Genomic DNA, 22,773 nt, shown 5'->3' on the forward strand with positions numbered 1-22,773 from the left:
CACCTCGCTGCGGTGAGAGCGCCAGGAGGACACCGCGCCGACACCCCGCGGCATGCTCGGGGGCGGCCGCCGGCTGTCACACAGCCCACAGCACGAGGGCGGGATGAAGAGAAGGCTCTCTACAATCACCTGAAAGAAGGTTGTCGCTATGTAGGGGTCGTCCTCTTCTGCTGGGTAACAAGTGGCAGGACTAGAGGCCAGAGTCTCAAGCTGCGCCAGAGGAGGTTGAGGTTGGACATTACAAAGAATTTCTTGACAGAAAGGGTGATTAGGCATTGGAATGGACTGTCCAGGAAGGTGGTGGAGTCACCATCCCTGGAGGTGTTCAAGGAAAGACTGGATGTGGCACTTAGTGCCATGGTCTAGTTGACATGGTGGTGTTCATTCAGAAGTTGGACTCAGTGATTTCAGAGGTCTTTTCCAACCTAATTGTTTCTGTGATTCTGTGCCAGCAGAAGACAAGCCTCCCCCAAGCATAGCCTCCATGATATCCCGTAGACAAGCCCTATCCCCTACGCAACAGCTTTCCACACCTGCCAGCCAGGCCCACCACTACCCCTCAGGGTCCCACCGTGTCCAAAGTGTCAGAAAAATCCACAAACACCAGAGGTTTATGTCCAAAAACGAGACAGAGGAATCATTCAACTTTATTTGAATAAAGGGAGAGAGTTCACTGGGGCACACGCCCGCGGGGTTTTCTCTCTCAGGGTTTCAGAGGGCACAGCCTCCTTTTATTCTAAACTCCCGGCCGCATGATGCCCTCTTCCTTTCCCTGAGGTACTAGGAAGGTACAGCCTTTCCGAATCGCCTACCCCATATCCCCCCTTGAACCTACTGTTTTACCCCAAAGTTCAGAAATTCAGGCTTGTGCAGACCCTTGCCTGTTTCAGCAGCCAAGCTGTCTGGGATCTGCAACAAATCCGCTGCCCAAAGTCAGTGGAGACATTAAGACCCATTTCAAATACGTTAACACCCACACCTTCACCCATCAAATAATTTGTAAAGACATTAGCACACATCTTTCCTCTCAAAGGGCAGCAGGGCCCACTGCAGGAGCACCCACCCTGCAATCCCCTTCTCCAACAGGAGATGATGCTGAAGCTTACCCTCAGTGCTAGCACACCTCCTGCAACCAAACCCCACAGCACCACATACTTAGCAATGCTTTAAGCAGACACTTTTTTTTAAAACACCCAGTGCAGGGCACCTACAGCCATTTTGCTGATGAGGAACAACTGGCACTTTCTTGCAGCGCTGAGCACATATCAGCACAAAGAGAAGCCATGGCTGCCTTTAAGTAAATCCACATCTTTTTTTTTTTCACTTATTTTTCTTTTCCCAAGTGTAACATTATTAAAGAGTAAACATAGGTTTTGCCTCCAAGTATGTATTATAGTAATTAAACACAGTAACCAGGTGTTTACCCTGTGGTAGCTTTGCTATTTTAAAGGGCAAGAGAAAAGCAGCGCAGCCCGCCAAGGCAGAGATGTCACAGTAGGATCCCTGACAGCAGTTTAACAGGTCACAAGTTTTGGGCACCAAGGGCCATCTCTCAGCTGTGTGTCCTTACAGCACCTGATGAAGTGGGGACAACAGTTCCTGCAAACTTCAAGTAAAGGCACTGACATGTGCAAGACAGACATTGCAGCCAAGCCAGCCTCCTCAGCTCTGCAAAATGTCTGTTCCAGACTTTGTCATGAAGCAAATCTCCTAGTTGTGGCTCAAAAGGAATGCAAAAAAGCCCAAATCTCACTGCCATTTAAACAATCTTTTGTCAACTGAATATATTGCATCAGCTCATTGCAAGAAATATAACTCATGTCATAGTTCAGGATGCCTGCAACAGACATGCAGCTATCTCTTTTAGTTGACTTCCTCCGAAATCTACCAGCAAGATGCATCCTGCTGTCTGGAAGTTCATCTCGAATTCCACTGACTACAGAGAAAAGGCGGTCCCTGAATTTGGGCAAATTTGACCTAACTGACCTCCAGCCTTTAACTGACTTGCTGAAGTTGAAATACTACTATAGCTAATTTGTTAAAAATAACTGAAACCTCAGCTAGCAAGAGAAGAGAGACAAATTATCTTTTTCCACTAAAAAATCTCCACCCTTCACAGATGCCTAATTAGGGCTTGTTGGCAGGCAGGCTTAAGCAGCAAAGTGGATTTGGTACATCAGGAGTAAGTTCCATGAAGCATTGTGAAAGAAGAATACTGCAAAGCTAAAAATTGAATGGGTCAGGTTGGCCATGAATAGGTCTCAGCACAAAGACTGTAATGGCTATGCTGCTCATTTTTCTAGACCTTTTGATGTGAGCTGCTGCAGGTCACCTGCCACATTTCTGTGGTTTTGATTCAGTAGTGGAAAATGCACCAGGTCCCATGAGCATTCCCCATCCTGCCAGCAACATTTCCCACACATTTTCATCAGTAAAAAAACCCCACAAGACAACCAACCAGACCAAACCCAAACCCCAGAAGCTAATGTGTAATCAAATCCTGCAGCAAACAATGAAATTATGATTTTAATGCAAGCTTACACACTGACCTTCTGATGCAGCAATAAAATTGAAGTTAGTCAGTCCATGCTGGGATATTTCCAAGTGGATTGACACACAGTACATCCTCTTTCACTGTGTGGATGCCCCTGTAGGGAGGATGTATGTCAAAGAAGATTTTTTAAAGCTTCTAGAAACAGACTGCTGCTGAGCAGTGTTTGCGCTGGGATCCAGCAAGTCCTTTTAGATTAGTCTAGTGGGTTTTTTTTCCAATTACCACTTGTAGATACGTTCCAGAGAAGGTGTTAAGGCCTTCCTTGCAAGTTTACACACCTGAGGTTGTTTTTCTTGGTTATCCTTTTATGGATCTATTTGAAGGAGCCTGGAATCTACCAAGATTTAAAGCGATGAGGATCAGTCCAGTTACTGTGTGCTCAATACTGCTATTCTCCCAGGGAGTTTCTGAATCCAGGCTAGTGTCCAGGAGCAGGCTTCAGATCTCAACTGGCAGACATGGGCTGTGCTGTAATTCTATACTTTCTCTTGTATAGACTTCAAATTGTTGTGTCCAAGCAAGGTGACCTAGTTGGGCAGTATAATAATAAAATACCATTATGCATAAAAATACATCTATCAGAGTGCTAAAAGAATTGTAGATTCCCTGAAATGGGGCTCTACAGAGAATTAGAAGCAGAGAGAGGAGGAAAAGAGAAGGGAGGCCTCAGGCTTTTGGGATATCTGGGTATCAGCCACAAGCTGTCAATTTTTGCAAGGTAAACAAAGGAGATGAGATCTTGATTAAGAAAGGAGGGACTGACATGGGCAGAAGTATCCTCTTGTCTACTCCCAGAAGTGAATTTCAGTTCTAGCTCTTCTATCTATGGTGTGAAACTGAGGAATGATTGATGGGCCAAAGCCAGAGGTATGAGATTCAGTGAGACCAAGTGCTGGGTCCTTCACCTGGGTCACAATAACCCCATGCAGTGCTACAGGCTTGGGGAAGAGCAGCTGAAAAGTGGCCCATCAGAAAAGGACCTGGGAGTGCTGGCTGACATGGTTGGATGGTTACAAGCTCTTTGTGAGGGTTAGACATGGCAGAAGAGGTGTGGGTTTGCATTGCATAGCCTGGTTTTGTTATTCTTATCTGTTTGGGGCTTTTTGTTTATTATTCCTTTTCCTTAGTTTATTCATGAAATTACAATAGTTATTTGCCTTATTAAGGTATTTGAGTGTTCAGTTATCAGTCTGCCCAGACAACTTTTGAACAAGTCAAGAGACTAACTTCTGAAGTATTAGTTATACAGCAGTAACTCCAGAACAGTATTGTCATCAAGAAAAATCTGGCCGCAAAAAAGAAATGTTAAACGTATCCTGTTAAGTCTCAGTTCAGTCTCATTCACTCTAAGACTGATATATCATGACCAGACCATGGGAACAACAGTGCCACAGCAGCATCAGCATGTTCTTTTGAAGAGTCATTCCTATGTGTTCCAAAAAACCCAAACCTTCCTTGCAAGCATCACTCAGTAACAGTCACAGTATTTTGGGGTTATAAACATGCACCAGAGGTCAATGAGACAAAGAAAGCAGATACTACACTGTTTCCTCATCAAGTCATTCAGTAATTATGGTTCTCTCTGACATTTAACACTGATGAAGACACTCTATCAGAGACATACAAGGATTTATATAGACAGAAAAACTAGAATGTAAAATGAGAACTTAAGCCAATAGTTAAATTGATACAACCCTTCATATGAACATTTTTGCTTCAGCACAGAGAAGTTTCAAAAAACACTAGTTCATGGTGTTTTGGAGACTGTCCAAGCTAAATTTTAAAAGTTGCTTTAGGTCTGAAATAAGTACCCCCAAGAGGAACACTATCAGCTTAACTATGTTAGGTTATCTGTATGGATACAATTATACAAGCATAATTGATCAAACTTTCTCCTGAAAAATACTGTACAGCTCTCAGCATAGACTTGCTGCTTTGATAAATGTACAGGATAAAATCTACATTTCAAAGGGAAAGATTTTACTCAGTTCTTGCTCTGGGAAGATGTTGCACAAATACATTTTTACTGCTGTCAGTTAAATAGATCATTTTGTCACCTGCTTGTTTGGTGGGTGAGAATTAAGTCAGGAACTGCTTGTAACAACTCAGCCCATACAAATCCATGGAAGCCTGTGTCCAATGTGCTGAGAGAGCTGGCTGCTGTCATTTCAAGGCTGCTCTCCATGATCTTTGGAAAGCCACAGAGATCAAGGATCCCCACTGACTGGAAGCAAAAACCCCACTTATTCATATAGTTTCAGAAAAAGCCAAAATAGCAACTTGGAGAAGATCACTGAGCCCATTTTTTACATTCAAGATCTCCTGTATTTCAGCTTGCACACATTGCCTTTTGTCCTTTCCCTAGGCACCACCAGAGAAGAGTCTGTTCCCCCTTCAGCTGTTTATATACCTTGACAAGACCCCCCAAGACTTTTCGTCCCCAGCCTAAACAATCTTATCTCTCATTCTCTCTTTGTAATTTTAGTCTTCAATCCTATTATTCCCTGGCCTCTTGCTGGATGCCCTATAGATGCCCTCTTGTTCTTGGAGCCCAGCACTGGACACGCCCTTCAGATGTGTCTCACTGTTCCAGGGTGGAGGGGCAGGATCACCTCCCTCCACCTTACTGGCAACACTGTGCCTGATGGAGATCAGGAAGCTCTGAGTTTTTAAGGCCATGAGGGTGCACTGCTGGCTCATGCTCAACTTCATGTCCACCAGGACCCCCAGGGCCCTTTTCTGCCAAGATGATTTCCAATCAGTTGGCCTGGTGCCTGGGGTTTTTATTCCTCCAGGTACAAGACTTCATATTTCCCTTCTCTGAACTCCATGAGGTTCTTGTTCGCCCATTTCTCCATGTTAAGGTCCTTCTGAATAGCAGCACAGCCTCCTGGTGCATAAACAACTCTGCCCTATGACCCAGGCCATCAATGAAGGTTGCTAACAGTGTAAGGATCCTGCACTGATTGGATGCACCAGTAAAACAAGCTTTCAGCTTGGCTTCATGTCACTGATCACAGCTCTTTGAACACAGGGTCCAGCCAGCTCTCAACACACCTGCTCACCATCTGCATCACACAGTCCATAATTCATTGCTTTGGGGAGATGCTATGGAGGACAGTGTCAAAAGCCTTGATAAAGGCAAGATAAACAACATCCACTCTCCCCTCATCCACTGAGCCAGTCATCTGTAGCAGAAGGCTATCAGGTTGTCAGACATGCTTTACTTTCCATAAATCCATTCTGGCTACTACTAATCACCTTCTTGTTCATTTTGGAAATAGTTTCCAGGACTATTTGCTCCATTATCTTCCCAGACATCAAGGGAACAGTCTTGTTCCCCTGTATCTTCTTGTCTAAAGGAAGGATAGGAAGGACACTTGCTTTACTCCAGCCTTCAGGAATCCTGTCCATTGCCAAGCTCTTTCAGATAATTAAGAACAGCATCACAAACACATCAGTCAGCTCCTTCACCAGTCATGGGTGCATCCCATAAAACTGCGTATAGTCCATTTCTTTAAGCATTTCTTACCTTGAGACTTCTCATCCAAGGGTTAATCTTCATTGCCTTAGCTTTTCCCACTGGTGTCAGGGGCCTGGAACCCCAAAGGCTGGTCTTCCCAGTAGACACCAAGGCAAAAAAGACATGGAGTACCTCAGCCTTCTCCATGTCCTTTGTCACATGGATTCTGGTCCTGCTTAGCAGCAGGCTCACACTTCCTCTAATCTTCTTTTTGCAGCTGGTGTATCTGTGGAAGGCCTATTGTTCTCCACAACCCTCGCCAAATTCAGCTACAGGCGGCTTTGCCTTTCCTTCCCTAACCCCATTCCTAGGCATCTGCACAGGATCTCTGCCCCCCTCACAGGATACCTGTACCAGCAGTCTTCCATACAGATGTTTTTCATGGTGGTACATGGCAGGGAAATTATAGGCTGCGGGGCATGAGTTGAAACAAGAGAGGTTCAGCCAAGATACGGAAAAAATTCCCTACCCCATGCACCTTTCATGTGTTTTTTATCTCTGTCCTGCTCGCCTATGGAGCTCCTGCATGTTGATCAGGAAAGGCAGCAGTCAGCAGGGATGTGCAACACTGCTCGGATGCACATTAGCACCTGATCAGCAATACAAACCGATTCCCAGAGGAACTGCTGCACTAAAGCAAGCACTGGGACACTCAGTACCTGCTACCTGAACAGGGTGCTCAGCATTTGGATTTTCACTAACCTGTAGCATTAAAGAACAGACTGACAATTTTTAATAGGCCATTTTTTTATTGAGAGTTAAGATCATGTTTCCCCCAGTGCGCAGAATGCACTATGAAAACAAAATACAGAAGATCACTTTAGTAAATACACACTGGTTAAGCGACGCTACTTTTTTTTGGCAAAGTGCTGTATTTTGTCTGTTTTCAGCTTGTGTTAAACTATTAAAAATAAGAGCCACACATTCTTCCATATCAAAAGGACTGCTACAAATAGAGAAGTGGCTCTGGAGAGAAGCTGCCATATATGCATAGACTGATGTACAGTATTAATCCCAACTGAAATGTCCCTTTTGAATCTTCAAGTTCGCTGTGTAGAAGGCACAGTTTAAAATGCAAATCTGTCCATTGACCAATACATATGAAAATACAATTTCAGCAAGATTCATGAATATCAATCAGTATGAGACAGTGCAAGGCCTCCACTTTTACAAGAAAAAACACACACTTTAATACAATTCAAAAAACCATATAAAAAGCCACACAGCTCACTATTAAAACAGAAAACCAAAACAAATCTAATTGCCCAATAGCTCCAGGCACAAACCAGGGCTAGATCAACATAAATACATAAAACAAATTAATAAAAAGCCATTGATGCAGTACTATCTCACACAATAACATGGTTTCCAATATTACAAATTGAGAAGCACAGCTTTGTGCAAATAGTTTATATCCTGAAAGATATAGGTTTTCATCACCAGAAAGTCATCTAGTAATGCAGTATAAAAAGATCAGTATCTCCCAATTCTAGGAGCAGTCTAAAGTTGCATTTACTTGCCTACTGAGAAGAACAGACCAAGGCTCTCATTTTAATGCCTGGGAGCCTTATACTCTCAACTCCATCTCCCCATTCAGAGTTAAGGGATTACTTACTCCTTCCAACATAGGGAGGTGGAGACTCCATCTTCCTTCATTTCACTTTAAGAAAATTAAAGCTGAAGGAAAGTAGTTACTTTTATATAAAGAAAAGTAATACAGGAAAGTAAAGAATTTTCCTGAGCTAGAAAGATGGCAGCAAGGATAATAAAGTTTAAGCTAGACAAAGTTGGAGTGATAAAGGTAGATAATCTGAGGCAAGTAAGAGTACTTATTTGCAGATAAACCAAAGTGTTTGGACCACACGAAAATTGTTGTACAGACATGGGCACATACTACTGAAAAGAGCAGTAACAAAATACCTCTTTGGGAAATGCATGATGTTACCAATTTTGTTTTCTTTGAGTGTCCATGTGAATTCAATGTGTCAAAAAAAAAAAAAAAAAACAACTAACCAAAAAACTAGCGTATCCAGGAAAGCACCTCTTGCTTTTGTACATTTAATTATTTTCAACATCCCTTTGTGACAATCCTAACTAATTCCAGTGAAGCAGCACATCTGCATTGAAACAGAGGTTATAAATGCTGTTCCCTGTATGCTAAGTAGGTTCCACAACAATTCCAGCTGCAGAACATGCAACAGTACCACTACATCAAGGTCAATGTGAATTGTTGGGGTTTTGCTTCAGTGAAATTTAAGCATTTGGCTGAATTTAAATACTTCATAGGCCTGGAAAAATTCATTATTGACCTTGCCTTATTTCAAAGGCTGCTCACATGACTCCTTATACCAACTTCTATATAAGGACTACTGGAAGACACAGTTGAGCATAATGTTAACACTTTAATGCCCTAGGTACTAAACACAAGGGAAAATAGCAAGTCACATTAAGCACTGGCAGAAAGGAAGATAAACTTACATTTATTTCCCCCCTTTCTTCAGTGCAGATTTCTGCTTCCTTACCTTCATATCCATTTAATCCACTTCCCAGATCAATCTATCAGGGTTCAGTATGCTGCTGGCCGCTGTGTAACAGTTTTTGTTAACAGGCGAATGTTACTTTACCTGTAGTTGTAGTTGGCAGTGCCTGCCAACTTCCAAAACATCTCACACAGTGTTCTTAAGAAAACTACTTGCTAGTTTTGAATGGCTTTTCTTTCCTGTTGGCCCATGGAATTGCTATCCAGTCTTTCTGCCTCCACTGGGCTAGGAGAACAACCATGGCTGATGAATCAATTTTTATACACTCTGTTACCGCTGTGTTTAGTTCAGCACCCACTTCTCCCTGCCTCACACCGCCCTTCATTTCCAGCCCCTATTAACTCGGACTTCATTTTCTTAGAGAGAAAGAGAGAAAATTAGGAGAACTTCGAATAAAAGCTTCCTTCTAGCTACTTTTGAGCTACTCTCAATCTGTAAATATGAGACAATCTAATAGCAATTTGTAGCTCAGGAATAGCTGTCCACCAGCCTGACTTCTTTGAAGAGCAGTCAGCTACTGATGGGATTAAAAGAAGGTCAATCCACCATCTTTTTTCTTTAACTAGACTAGAGATTAAATGAGATAGGGTAGGGGAAATACATGTTTCAAAGACAGAAATAGTTAGAGAAAGGAGTTAGAGAAACTCAAACTTTACCAAGTAAAACCCAGTTCAGTTCTCTGTGTTGTGCATCTGCACATTACCCAAAGGTTCACTTTTCTTCCCACTCCACTGTGAGGTACTACACCTGTAACACCAGTGCCCTCTTGTACTGCAACAATATTGGTGGGACATCTAACCCTCTTTCAATATCCACATCAAGCATCCAGCACACCTACACAGACCCCACTAACACAAGTAAGTTCTAGGAATTTAGATGAGATGTCCTTCTTGAAACAGCCCAGCACAGCTATGTAATATCCACTGGCAGCTATAGTATTTCCTTGTTAGAAAGTAATCATATATGCTGAATACAGACAGATACACAAGCTGTCAAGTACTGGTCATTAAAGCATATGGCTAACCTCAAATTTTCTAAATCCATTTTGATTAATGCAAAATGATTTCCATCTCAGTTAAGTTTCTTTAAATACCAACTAAGAACCCATCTATACATCATAGTTTATAAAACAGCACACAAACTATCGTACTGATAGGCTTCCAAGACATTGATATTTAACATCAACATTTAGAACTTGCTGCAAGATGTTTGGAGATTTATGTGCCTTTTGAAAATAATACAACACTAGTTATGAGTGTGTTTGAGGGATTGACAATCAGCTTCAGATTGACCACACCTACCTACACATGAAAACAAGAACAACCTAAGAAACAATTAGACCATAGATTAAAACCACCAAAAACCATCAGTAATTGAACTGACGCTGGCAAGGCTGGTGAACAAACAGTCCGTTGTGCTTGATTTGCCGAGAGTGGCAATCCCTGGTAAGGTTTTGGCGACGGAGACTGTTTCTGTTGATGTAGTGTCTTTCATTGTGTTCTTTTATCCAGTGGGTAGGACGAAAGCTCTTTTTTTTTTCCAGAAAAGTTGAACTAGTAGCAAGAGCCGTGACATAGCAGTGAACACTCTGTCCCGTTTCATTTCGGGCCTCCAGTCTAGAAGTGTAATAAGGTATCAGTCACTACTGAGGTGCATTGGAAAGACAAGCAAAATAAAGGGTAGAACATGGACATCAATAGCCAGCATTTCAAAAGGGTACCCTTTGGACAGAGATTTGGGCTGAGGTGAGGTCAAGGCACTTACCCACACCGGTAAGTAATGTGTAGTGCGGCTAATTCACTTTTTGCGTGAAGGCCCTACAACAGCCTTTGAACTTCTGGTGTCTTACTCTACTGTGCTCTCTTTCTTCCCCACACCAGCTCCCTAAGCCCAGGATGTAATACAGATCAGAAATATAAGACAAGGTGTGTCACACTGCTCCAGCTTTACAAGACTTGAGAGTTATTCACTAGGCGAAGTTTGGTTTAAAGTCATCTTGAACACAGGAGGTTCAGCCTCAAAACAGATGCACCTAACAAAAGTGCATTTCAATTGCCACCACACAAGTAAATCCAAACAACGTTCATGCAGAGGAATGGAAAGGTAGACCAGTTGTGACACACATGAGAAATAACTTAGAAGGATTGTTCTTCAATCAGCCCCCTCAATTTCATGAGCAGTGAGTCAGCATTTTTGGCAAACCCTTGCTTCATCATGCACTAGTGAAAAACAAACCAGCAGCCTACGCAAGCAGCGACTGACATATTGAAAAAGGACTTCCCCACTTGACAGAACAATCACTGGCATTTCCTGAAACTTCCAAAGCAAAGTTAAAAATACTCTAGCCATTTTAAAAGCAAAGCAAAACCCAAATCTGAGTGCTAGAGCTGTTGTGAGACCAGGGACAGCAGAGTTTCTTGCCTTCTGTCTCCCCACTCAGGGCCCAACAACCAGCTGTCAACAGGTCAGTGGTGCCCAGGAAAGATGTCTGCAAGACCAGGAACTTGCTCAGGCATGAGCAAGAGGTCTCTTGGGAAGTCTGTTTTTCAGCACTAGCATGACTTTATGATAAAGTCTCTTCTGGAAGAGCTTAACTTGCAATTATTTTATGATGTCTCTGTAGACATAAATCAGGTCTGCCATGCCCATGGTATGCCCTTCGTAGCTTTACTCTGGGAGTCTGCAAGTGCCTGACATGAAGTAAACTCTCTTGCCTCCCCCCACTCCACAAGGAAATACTCCTTGTTATCAAGGGAATACTCCCTACCTTCTACTTTTTTCTTATTTTAAATATCCTAGCCTTGATTTTGGATCCCTTGGTAGCTTCAGACTGACTAAAGACTACAGACTGCAGAACAGTCATATGTGACATTCTGGTCTTCCCCTGTTTATTCACTGGATATTGTCCTAAACCTAGCATTTGAAATATCAAGCAAAAATTAAGTGAATAACAAGCACAAATCAATCCACAGTGCCTTGTAAATACAGTCTTTGCAGATTACACCAGTTTAATTTACAGGAGGGTACCTGCAAATATGGGACTACTATTTTCTATGTGGAGTGATCCCTTAGGACATCCAACAGTGCTGGAAGTGGAACTTCAAGTGAAGCCCTTCTGGGGAAAGCTATTAAGGAGTCAGGAAGCCACACCACAGTCATTGCAACCTGTATTTCCTAAGTATACCCTTAGCTAGCAAAGGGCAGCAACTGCTAATACAAACTTGTGGTTTTGTTATGGAAAAATATGACTAATCTGACAAATAGGGAGGTTTATACAACATCCTTTTGCTTTGAAAGGAATTTAAAATGAGAAAAGATATTTCCTCCACAAAAGGACAGAACATGGTTTAAACTTGCTGGCTGAAGATACTTAAGCTTTTCCCCCCCTCTTATCAAACACCCTTCCAGCAATGGTTTGCAAACCAACACACTTCTATTTGTCATCATAAAGTGACACTGGGATAGCAGAGGTGGCTTGAATTAACTAAAAGGCCACATACTCTTCCAAAATGTAGCATTTTGGTACCTTAGGCGCATTTGGTAGGCTGGCACTAGTGAGTTCCATGCACCAAGAGGAACAGGGTTGATAAGTCTCCATCACACTGTCAAAACGGGATTTCAGAGGGGTTGTGTCTTCAGCCAGACCATCACTACACACATTCACTGCTGCGCTTCCAGTGTCTATTTTGCTAGAAAGCAGAAGTGTCCTGCTCACTGTGCTACAGAACCACACCTCACAAGAAACATCAAAGGCTTCAGACCCCCAACCCAACTATTTCAGTAATTTTTTTGCACTTAGCATTTTGGCTTGTTAAAGCAGATGTAGTTAGGCTTGATCAAGTAATCATTTGGCACAAAGGTTAGTCCTAAAACCAGTATTGCTTTGGCAGACAAGGCTCTAGAGGAAGCAGTGTTGCTAGCAGCCTGATCAAACAAAAAGCACTGTCCCAAAACAGCAGTACTTACTGTGCCAGTGTGCCTTAAGCAGCTTTTCTTGGCCCTACAATATTAAATCGCCAACCATTAAACCACTACAGACTTCAAAACAGTTTTTGAAACTTACTGCAATATCAGTGTAATCAATGTTCCCAAATTCTGCAGTCTACCTCAGCTTTAGACTTAAGTCTTATTCCAGTTGTCACACAAAGAACCCTGTACAAGAGCCTAGATCCTCTGACAAAGCAACAGCACAGAGTCCAGCGTGAAGAAACTTAACTATACACCAGCTGAAGAACACGCCTTTAGCTTCTCCACATATTAAAGCAGCTTAACTGTACTGTATATAATATAAGACAGGATTCTTCTCTGGAAGAATTTACATCAGTATCCCTAGTTAAAGTGACTGAAAAGTCAGTATCCAACTTTGAGTGTTACTATTCACTGCAAGTTGGTATTTTAGATAAAGTGGCTTACTGTCTTTTGCTAGGGCATGCCTTGCAGCTGACAGTACTCCTGCAGATTCCTTCAGACCCTCACTTTAAAGGTGCTGCTGCTCATAGTTTCCCCCAATTTAACTTAAGCTAGACCCCTGATGCTTAACATCATGAACTGTCCTCCCCAAATAATTACACAAATCCCACTCCAAGATCAATAGTATCAGCACTATACAATTCAACATTGTACAGCAGCATGTCATCTCAAAGCCACCTGTTTCTTTGAACTAAGAACTTAAATATGGCAAGGAGATGATCAGACAAGTCAGTAAGCATCTACCTACAGCAACTCAACTGCTACACTCATTTCTTCCTGTGTATCAAAGCTTAGTATACTGTGATTTTTTTCCTTAGTATTATTGTTTCTAAACTTAACTAGATGGGATGAAAAGTCAGTCTTTGTTATCAACTGGAATTAACAAAACACCCAATTATTTCAAAATCAGTGAATGCACAGTCAAGTGTGGAGTCATAATGGCCAAGAAATACTCTATTTGCATACATCCATGTATACTATACTTGTATAGCTGTATACACAAACACCAAAGAATGCCAGTGCATGGCAAATGTGCCTCTACAATAAACCCACATGGATAGATTTTTAGGACCCAAAACCAAAAAGCACAACTTCTACTTTTAGTAAGGTAAGAAGTTTGCAGCACCAATTTTTACATTAAGGCGACTAAGTCTTCTGGAATCTTTCAGTTTGCTTTTGTTCCACAAGCCACTTGTGGGAAAACTTAATCCTGTCCTTATCTATCACTAGGTTGAGGAGTGAAAAAAAAGCCCTAAGAATCCTCTCACCTAGATCCCAAACCACTTCCCTGTCAGGATAATTAAAGTTCTATGTTTCATCTCACAAGGTGACTGAAAGAGTACTGACTAGCAGTTACGAAAAACACACACATCTATGGAGGGGGCAAAGTGCTTTCATATCTACATTAGTGGCTGTGCAGTTAACTGCCACCAGTTTCAACATGACTGGAACATAGTCTCCAAGGGAGTAATAAGGTTCCATAAAAATATTTATGGAGTGTAGTGCCAAAATAGCACACCCAACTGTTTCCCGACACGGTCATCTTGTATAACATTTTTCTGAGCGGGCAGGCACCCGACCACTCTACACACCTTGTGTAGTGTTCATGCTTTATTCACCTCCTCTGAAATAAGATGGAAAATTCAGTATTAAGTGTCTAAGCTGAACAAGTAGAAACCAGATATTTTCAGCACCAGATGTCCTTGACAAGAGAATTCAAACATACCTGGGACTACCTGGGCTGTGAAACTCCTCATCCCCACATCCAGTCTCATTAAGGCTGTGACAGGTATTGTGGACAGCATACACAGACATGCTGGGATGCTCTATTAGGAGGTTCTCCATCGGACTGGTCTCCACTTTGATAGTGGTTAATCCACCTGCAGTAAAACATGGGGGAGGGGTAATAAACCAGCTCTCCTCCATAGGACACGATTCAAACTGGATGAAGCAAGACTCGCTGGCCTCCGGCAAGTGTTCCAAGGGAGATGATAAACAAGAGAAGACGGGTGAGCTGTCCGTGGCCGATGCTTCAACAATGTCTGCTTCCTCCACGGAGCAGTTAGTGCAAGTGTCTGCTGTAGGGGACCATTTGTCAGTGGAGAGGAGCCAATGGATGTTGGTGATCGCAGGAGGTCGAAAACAACAAGGTTGCACATAGCGAGAAATGGGATATGAAAAAAATAATAGTAAACAAAAAAACAAAGTAAAAAAAAAAAAAAAAAAAGCCCTGTTAGCACATACACAAGTTTTTACTTTTGAAAAGCAGGGGAGGGGAAAAGGGAGTTCCCAGACAAGCCATGTTAGAAATGTGAAACAACTGTTATCAGTAAAGCTATATAATTGCAAAATAAGTCAAATATATTTTATTTGTACAAGTGGTTCTGTTGAAGCCTGTGTCAGGCTTATAAACCTGACATCACTTCTCTCACCTATTTACACAAAATGTATTAGTACATTTGTTTGGAAGACACCCTACACTCTAATCCCACACTGGTTTTGCTTAGATAAAGTTTCCCCAAGCTACTGGTTTGTTCACATAGACTAAGACAAGCAAGAGCCAGAGCAAGACAAAGGCAGAGCTTATGTCTGACAGGTATCTTACCTATAAAGTCAACCAGAATCCACTCGTCATCTTCTTTCTCACTGAACTCTGGCTCTTGGCTGGACAAGCTATCAATCTCTCCCATGAGCATGTTATTTAACCTCTGGAACATTACTAAGGCAGGAACAAGACTTTGGCTGGTAGGTCTTTATATCCAAGGTTCAAGGCACAGCTCACACTGTACTAGCAGAGTGGCATAGACTTGAGATTAAAGTGCAAAGATGCTTTATCAGCTTAGGTACGGGACATGCAGAAGCATGACTTGTAAACAGTTTATGTGAAACCTGCAAAAAATGGTGACAAGGATCTTAATGACAAAGACACAAGTAACAGCCCTAGAGAACAAACTAAAAGCCCATTGTTGGTGCAGTCTGAGGTACCAGTGAACATTTTTCCCCAAAGAGGAGAGGCAGCTTCACTGGCATTCACCATCCCCTCCCAGCTAGATACACACAAAAAACCCAGTCCTAGGCCTCTCCTGAGAGCTGATTGCCTTTATCTCAATCCTCCTCCCCAAGAAAAGGTCTGTTCAGCTTCTCTAAGGGAGGAGAGGACTCTTGTACAGGACTCTTGCATCTACGCTCCTCCAGCTCCCTGCCTGTCTTCCTCCACGTCAGAGAGATGCCAAGGGTAAGGGCATGTTTTCTGCTCCAGACAACTCATCTCATCTGCTGACACAGAGGATCCCCTGTGAGGGCTCCCAGGGAAGCCCTAAGCAGTGTTTCTTCTCCATTCCATCACACACATTTCAGGGCCACTGACTACAAGTTAACACAGTAGCAAGGCTCATCCTGTCTTCAGGTTCAAAGTACACCACAGAGTTACCAGTGAGATAATTTTCACAACAACCACCCAACTAATCATGTATCCTAAGTCTGAGGAACATGGAAAAGTATCAGGTATGTTTAACCAAACCCAGTGCTTATTTCTCAATTCACTCCCCTAAATCTGATGGTCACCATAAGCCTGACCTCTGCATCTGGCAGTTAAGACAAAAAACCCCATTAGTACCAAGAAGCTGAATGTTTAAACACCTCAGATCAGCACACTTAACAGCCTTTGATATTTATGTATAAGCCAATAAATAGAAGCTATTAAAGCAGCTGAAAAAGTAAAAACTATGGGGAAAATAGTCACCAACTTAACTACAAATTACTTTTGCCTATAGCAATATTTGAATCATCACAGAATTATTACAGATGAAATACCTGTTTGATAATTAAATAGGAAAGAATATATCCATGTAAGACATGTATGAGTGCCTGCATTCAGAAAGGGAGTAAGACACATGAGAGTAGACAAACCCAGATATTAAAAGATACAACCCATAAAGAATATTATTTAAGGCCAGTATACCCTGCTTCACCCTAGAACTCTCAGGCCACACTAAAGAGTTGTTTGGCCCTCCTGTGTCATCTTATCCCAGGACACCAGACCCCATCACCTACTTGTTCAATTTAAGGACAAACACTTGCCCCATGCAGCACTGCTTCTGTACACATTTATGCAGCTTCCTCCCTATTCAGATAGCACAAAAGGATAGCAGCAGAATTTAAAGTAGTCTTCAGGAGCAATATGAAAAGGTATAGTGAAACTCAAGGAGTTATGCACTCTGATTCCTCAAGAGAAACAACTGACTGCAGGAAAACACGAGACTAGAAACAACAGGCTCAGCTGCAATAGTGATACAAGTCTATTTTTAAGGACTACACTTGAAAATGAAACATCAGGGCTCTCCTAAAGAGAGCTACAAAGATGATCAGAAATCTAAAGAAAATCAATAAAATTTAAAAAATGGAAAAACTTAACAGAGGGAAGGAAAAAATTACAACGGTAGTCAATTATGTGAAGAAAGAGGCAAGCATTTATTGCCTTCTTTTACCCAGAGCAAGCAGAAGTGGCTTTAAACTGCAGCAAAGTTCAACTTTCAGTGGTTACTAGCAGGAAACACTTTTAACCATTAAGGTTACTAAGCCCTGGATGGGTTACCTAAGGAAATGCCAAATGCCTACAGCGCTCCTAAGCACCTTCTTGAGGTGGTTTGAGTGCTTCAGTCATAGGCAGAGCTTGCTACAGATAAGGAAATGAACTCTAAGTGAAAGCTTGAAGCCTGTATCTTTCCAGTTACCTTCCACATCCTTCCCTAACTCTCTCCTGGCACCAGGCCTATGAAGAAATGAGTTTGTTTTTTCTTTAGGCTAACTAGCGAGCCATTGTGTGGCTGCTGATCAGCACTGGCTTTCCCTGTACTCCCACACGTGTATTGCCTCCTTCCTAGACCGAGCCTGGAGGTACCTCCAGGCAGAGGCTGTCTTTTTGTTCTGTGCACAGAGTGGAGCAAGATGAGAGCTCTAATAAGGCTCCCGAGGCACCACAGCAACATAAAATAATTAACCTCTTAACAAATAAGAGAAAGATCACTGTTCCTGAGAACGTAAGCTAAACAAACCTCAGCTTTTGACCCACAAATGACTTTCTGTAGATCAAAAGCAGTTTGTCCCATTTTTCCCTTCCCCCACCCCAAGGAGGATGCAAAAAGACATCTGAATCATTTTGCCCTGGTCTCATCTCCAGCTGGGCTTAAAACCACGGCACATTTAGAAAGTGGTTGATGCTTTGACATCCTTTTGGCCAAGTGCCTTTAAAAAGGCCATGATTGTGTGCTATTGTGCAAGCCAGAAAGCAAAAGAGAAGTTAGGCTGTTATCAAGGGCCATCGTCCGGGGAGGAAAACAGGACAGAGGCTGAGAGAGGTTTTCGAGTTCTTAGGAACTGTCAGGAAAACACAAGCCTGGGAACAACTGACTCAGCTACAGCCTCAGATTAAGAGGCTACTATAGATAACACATCCAATAAATGTCAACAATACAGTACCGCTGCATTAAAAAAAGTATTTTTTCCTTTTTTTTTTTTTCTAACCTAGCAGAGGAGATGGGATATGTGCTAAGTAAAAAGAAAACACAACCAAAAAAAGACACCTCCCAATCCCTGTGCAGTCCTGTGCTAAGAGAGCCGAGCTGGTGATCCCCCCGCGCCCGCAGCTCTGTAAGCACCACCAGGAGGCTCCACACAAGCCGCTTCCAGCGGCGCCGGGGCTGACCCGGCAGAGCCCGCAGCAGCTGCGCACCTTCCCGGCTGCGCTCCGGACGCTGACCGGGGGGCGGGCGAGAGCACCGGCTGCTCGACAGCCGGGACAACGCCAAATCCCCCCGGCCTCGGCGCCCTCCCAGCGGAGAGAAGCTGGGATGCGCGCAAAGAAAAACGGGAGCTCCGCCGCTGCTGCTGCTGCTGCTTTCCACCGCTCAGACCGCAGGAGACCATCACACCCGGGACACCAGCAGCGCGCTTGGTGCCCGCAGTTCCCCACAAAACGAACTCACCCAGACCACGATCACCCCAGCCCCGCACCCGCGCCGACTCCGCGGAGCCCTTTGTTGTGAGGGCCCGGCGCAGCTGACGGACCGGCCGCCGGCCACGCCCCCCCGCGCCTCCGCCAATGGGCGCCGCCGCCGCCTGTCGCTAACGCACGTGACGGGCGGGCGGGCAGCGCAGGGGGCGGGGCGGAGATGCCGGGCCCCGCCCCTCGCCCCGCCCCCGCCCCGCCCCCGCGGTGTTGGGTTGGGATGGAGCGGAGATCACCGCGCTCCACAGCCGTGCTGTGGGCAGGGACGCCTCCACTAGACCGGGCTGCTCAGAGCCCCATCCAACCTGACCTTGAGCACTTCCAGGGATGGGGCAACCACAGCGTCTCTGGGCAACCTGTTCCAGTGCCTCGCTACTCTCATCATGAAAAACTTTATGGTCTCCCTGGAGCCTTCTCAAGGCTAAACAATCCCAACTGTCTGTCTTTCTTCACAGGAGAGGTGCTCCATCCCTCCAATCATCTTGGTGTCACTCCTCTGAACTTGCTCCAACAGGTCACAGAATCATGGAACAGGTGAGGTTGGAAGGGAGCACAGTGGGTCATCTGGTCCAACCTCCCTGCTCAAGCAGGGCCATCCCAGAGCACATGGCACAGGCTCTGTCCAAATGATTCCTGAGTATTTCCAGTGAGAGAGACTCCACAGACTCTCTGGGCAGTCTGTTCCAGTGCTTGGTCACCTGCACGGTAAAGAAGTTCTTCCTCATGTTCGGGTGGAACTTGCTGTGCATCAGTTTCTGCCCATTGCCTCTTGTCCTATTGTTGGCACCACTGACAAGAGCCTGGCTCCATCCTCTTGACACCCTCCCTTCAGAGACTGATAGACATTGATGAGGTCCCCTCTCAGGTATCTCCTCTCGAGGCTGAACAGGCCCAACTCTCTCAGCCTTTCTTCATAAGAGAGATGAGCTCCAGTCCCTTGACCAACTTTGTATCTCTCTGCTAGACTTGCTCCAGGAACTTCATCTCTCTCTTGTACTGAGGTCCATGTCCTTCCTGTGCTGAGGACTAGATGCAGGACTCCAAGTGGGGTCTTATGGGAGCAGAGTATAGGAGAAGAATCACATCCCTCAACATTTTTTAGGCTGAAGCACCTTAGCTGGGCTGTAAAGTTTCCAAGTCATAGACGTAAAGCCCTAGAAAGCTCATGCATTAGATCACTTACCCTATCCTTTTAGGAAAAAAGAAGAGGCAATGAATGTACATGCAGCACTTTTCCTTTTAGCTGCTCATCTCTCAGAAAGGAATTTCCAGACAGGGAAGTTACAGCACAGGAGAGCTGGTGTGGCTGTGCTGCACACCTTCAGTCACTTAATAGAACTGAATATATCAGAGAGTTAATAGTCACTTCAGACTGCACCAAGTGCTGGCTGGGCAAGGATGTGTGTCCTTCAGAAGATGCTGAAATGAATCAGTGAGCTGTAGCCAAACAGCATTTTACGTGCAACATGTTTTACCAATTTAGGGTTTTTCATAGTTTTAGTAGTGCTGAGGAACTTGGTTTCTTACAAAATAATAACATTTTGTAATAAAATACTATGTGTGCAGCATGAGTGTGTCAGTTGCTAGAGTCCAGATAAACTTGATCTTTTAACCTAAATGTTTAATGATATCTTTTTTGTCTACTTTTTTGCTTTCTCTTTCTTTCGGTTGTTTTTGGGGTTTTGTTTTTGTTTGTTTGTTTGTTCTTTTTGGTTGTTGTTGTTGTTTTCTTCATTTTCTTAAATGGAGAAAGTAGATTTTGGAAAAATGCTGCAGTGCCTTCCTGTGGCTGGGAATAGGCTGTGTGAGTTGACCAAGAAAGCAGCTAGTTTTACAATCTGCAATATTTTTGCAAAAATGTCAATTTTAATTGGTATTTGATGATCCTTTTCTATGCAGAACAAGCAGTTCCTGAATTACAAGATCAACTTTATTTTTATAACATCAGCACTATCAAGGCACATAAACAAATAGCATGTTTGATTGACCTTTCAGTTTATAAGTTGAAGCAGGAAATGAGAATGCCTACAAAGTCTCTTCAATTTTCAATGATAGTGGTTTCAGGATAGAAGGGGGAGGGGAGAAGCAGCACATATCTGCAAATTCAAGATAGGCGAGACAGAAAATTAAATGTACAGAATAAATGCCCCAAAGGACTAATCTGTATTGCAAAATTACATTGTGTTAGAACACATTAATTAAGGTAATACAAACCACTTAGTGTAGACAAGAACTGTCATGTTTGGCAGCCAGGTTACCTTGGGTCAACAACAACAAAAAATGTCAAAGCCTTAGTCTTTGTTTATACTGACTGTTATATTAAGCATTACATGTTAATCAATTAACATAATGTATTTTTCCAGTGTAGGCAAGCCCTAGGAAAGCTTGGGTTGTATTTGAGACTCAGACTCCTAATGAAGATAAAAAGTCACTGTTTATATTTTTGAAAGTCCCCTGAGAAGCAGTTGAAGGAATAGAAGTGTCCTGGGGTGATGTTATGAAGCTGCTTTATTCCTTAACCATCCTCTCAATGCCCCAGGACGCTGTGCCTCTAAGATGGACCCGGGGGATGGGGCTGGAGCCACGGACCCGAGGGGGCGGTTGAACGGTTCGGCCCAACGGCTGCAGGGGCTCGGCAGGGCTCGGGAGGGAGTGTGCTGGGAGCACTGTGCTGCTTTTTGGGTTCCTTTGTGTTCCAGCTAGCTGGGAAAGGGTTCTGTTGGGTTTTATTTTCTTATTCTTTTTTCCCTTTCCTTCCCCTTGCCTCCCTGCCTCCCTTCCCTCCTTGCTGGTCCGGGGAGCCTGCGGGGGCGACCCCAGCTGGTCCGAGCCCGTGTGTCTGTTCCCTCTCCAGGAATTTGTTGTATTTTGAGGGGGTTTTTTTATCCTGTTCTACCCTGTTTTGTTCATGTGTTAATAAAGAGTTTGGTTTCTTTTTCCCACTGTCACTCCTTGTGACCCATTTGTCTCATTGATGGAGGAAAAGGGGAGGATCACTCATTCCGGAGTGTTTCCTCCTGAAGTTTTGTCTCACAAGCCGAGACAAGAAGCTCTCCTCTTTCTGTAGTGTTGCTCTCAAATTCTTTCTTTTTCATTTCACTTATTTCTTAATTCTCTATTGTAACAAAATGGTGGAAACAACTTGCTTATTCATTCCTTCAAATATCATTGTTGTTGGCAGGAGAAAGGCAGTTCTGAAAGCTACCCTCTTCTCAGCCTGGCAGCCATCACACTTTTGTTCCATATCTGACAAGTACTTAGGTATATGAATTGTTTACAATGAAATAAATTATGTGTGTGGACTCAATACCTGCTGAGCAAGAGCCCAGGTATTTCATCCTGCACTCATTGAGATCAACGATAAATTTTCTGGTGATTGCAGTAGTGCTGGTTGTGGCCTTAGATGCTTTATCCAAAGCCTTTCAAATCAATTAGCCTTTCTATTGATTCAAATAGCTGTTAGATCAGGCCCTCAGCAAAAGAGATACAGTCACTTACGTCTGGGGCTTGCTGGACACAAAAATTGACTCAGAAACTGGCTTTCCTTTGAGGAATTTGACGTTCATATTTGTATTACAGAAAGTATTCTGAAGAGATCTCTGGAGCAAGGGAATCATTTATATTTCCTATAACAGATGCCCATGCATGATTCTGGGTTTATTGATAGGAGTTAGCAGAGATCACATTGTACTTTCTGTGTGCTCAGTGGCAGCTTAATGGCACAGCCATTGCTGTCTGTGTGTCCTGGGAATAGTAAACGACTGGGCAGCAGTCCCCTGTTGTTTGAATTGTATTGATTTTTCAAGATCCTACACATTAATGCAAGGCATGACCTATTGTCTGGGTTCCCACTGTGATGAAATACTACAGCAGTATTTAGCAGGCACAATATGTGTCTAGCCATGGAGTACAGAGTGACCTTCCTACCACAAGACCTGTGAGTTACAATGAGAGCATTGAGCTTACAACAAAGCACTGCCATGTGCTGTGCCTCTTGGAGAGGCCCTATTCCACAGTCGTGCCTGTTTCAAGGGTAGGTGAGAATGCAGATCTATCTCTGTATTAGAAACACAGAGAAGCAGGAGGGAGAACCACACCAAACAGAGCTTGCACAGACTAAAATAATAATCTCTGTCTAAACTTTCGACAAGATATATCCTCCAGACAAAGATAAATAAGA

General features: G+C 43.4%; 1 protein-coding gene across 6 annotated transcripts; it reads right to left on the bottom strand.

The window, feature by feature from the left end:
* Positions 1 to 6,806: 6,806 nt before the first annotated feature.
* TP53INP1 (tumor protein p53 inducible nuclear protein 1) lies at positions 6,807 to 18,682 on the bottom strand. Of its 6 annotated transcripts, none has more exons than XM_039549307.1 (5): positions 18,571 to 18,682; positions 15,192 to 15,475; positions 14,313 to 14,664; positions 12,584 to 12,617; positions 10,156 to 10,233 (listed from the first exon to the last, which is right to left on the bottom strand). In XM_039549307.1, the coding sequence occupies exons 2-5, from the start codon at positions 15,301 to 15,303 to the stop codon at positions 10,216 to 10,218; spliced, it is 516 nt and encodes a 171-aa protein (XP_039405241.1). In that variant the 5' UTR covers positions 15,304 to 15,475; positions 18,571 to 18,682; the 3' UTR covers positions 10,156 to 10,215. The 6 variants fall into 6 exon arrangements, with proteins under 6 accessions (XP_039405239.1, XP_039405242.1, XP_039405240.1 ...); XM_039549309.1 differs by having other exon boundaries at positions 14,313 to 14,661; positions 18,571 to 18,657; XM_039549305.1 differs by lacking the exon at positions 12,584 to 12,617 and having other exon boundaries at positions 6,807 to 10,233.
* Between the last annotated feature and the right edge of the window lie 4,091 nt (positions 18,683 to 22,773).

The sequence above is a fragment of the Corvus cornix genome, chromosome 2, assembly GCF_000738735.6.
Source record: "Corvus cornix cornix isolate S_Up_H32 chromosome 2, ASM73873v5, whole genome shotgun sequence".
Lineage (NCBI taxonomy): Eukaryota > Metazoa > Chordata > Aves > Passeriformes > Corvidae > Corvus > Corvus cornix.

Coding starts and splice junctions, on each gene's coding strand:
- TP53INP1 (XM_039549305.1), bottom strand. CDS start 15,303: ATGTTCCAGAGGTTAAATAACATGCTCATGGGAGAGATTGATAGCTTG. Junction 14,665..15,191: donor GATTCTGGTTGACTTTATAG/GTAAGATACCTG, acceptor GGTCCCCTACAG/CAGACACTTGCACTAACTGC. Junction 10,234..14,312: donor CACAGCCCAGGTAGTCCCAG/GTATGTTTGAAT, acceptor TTACACTTCTAG/ACTGGAGGCCCGAAATGAAA.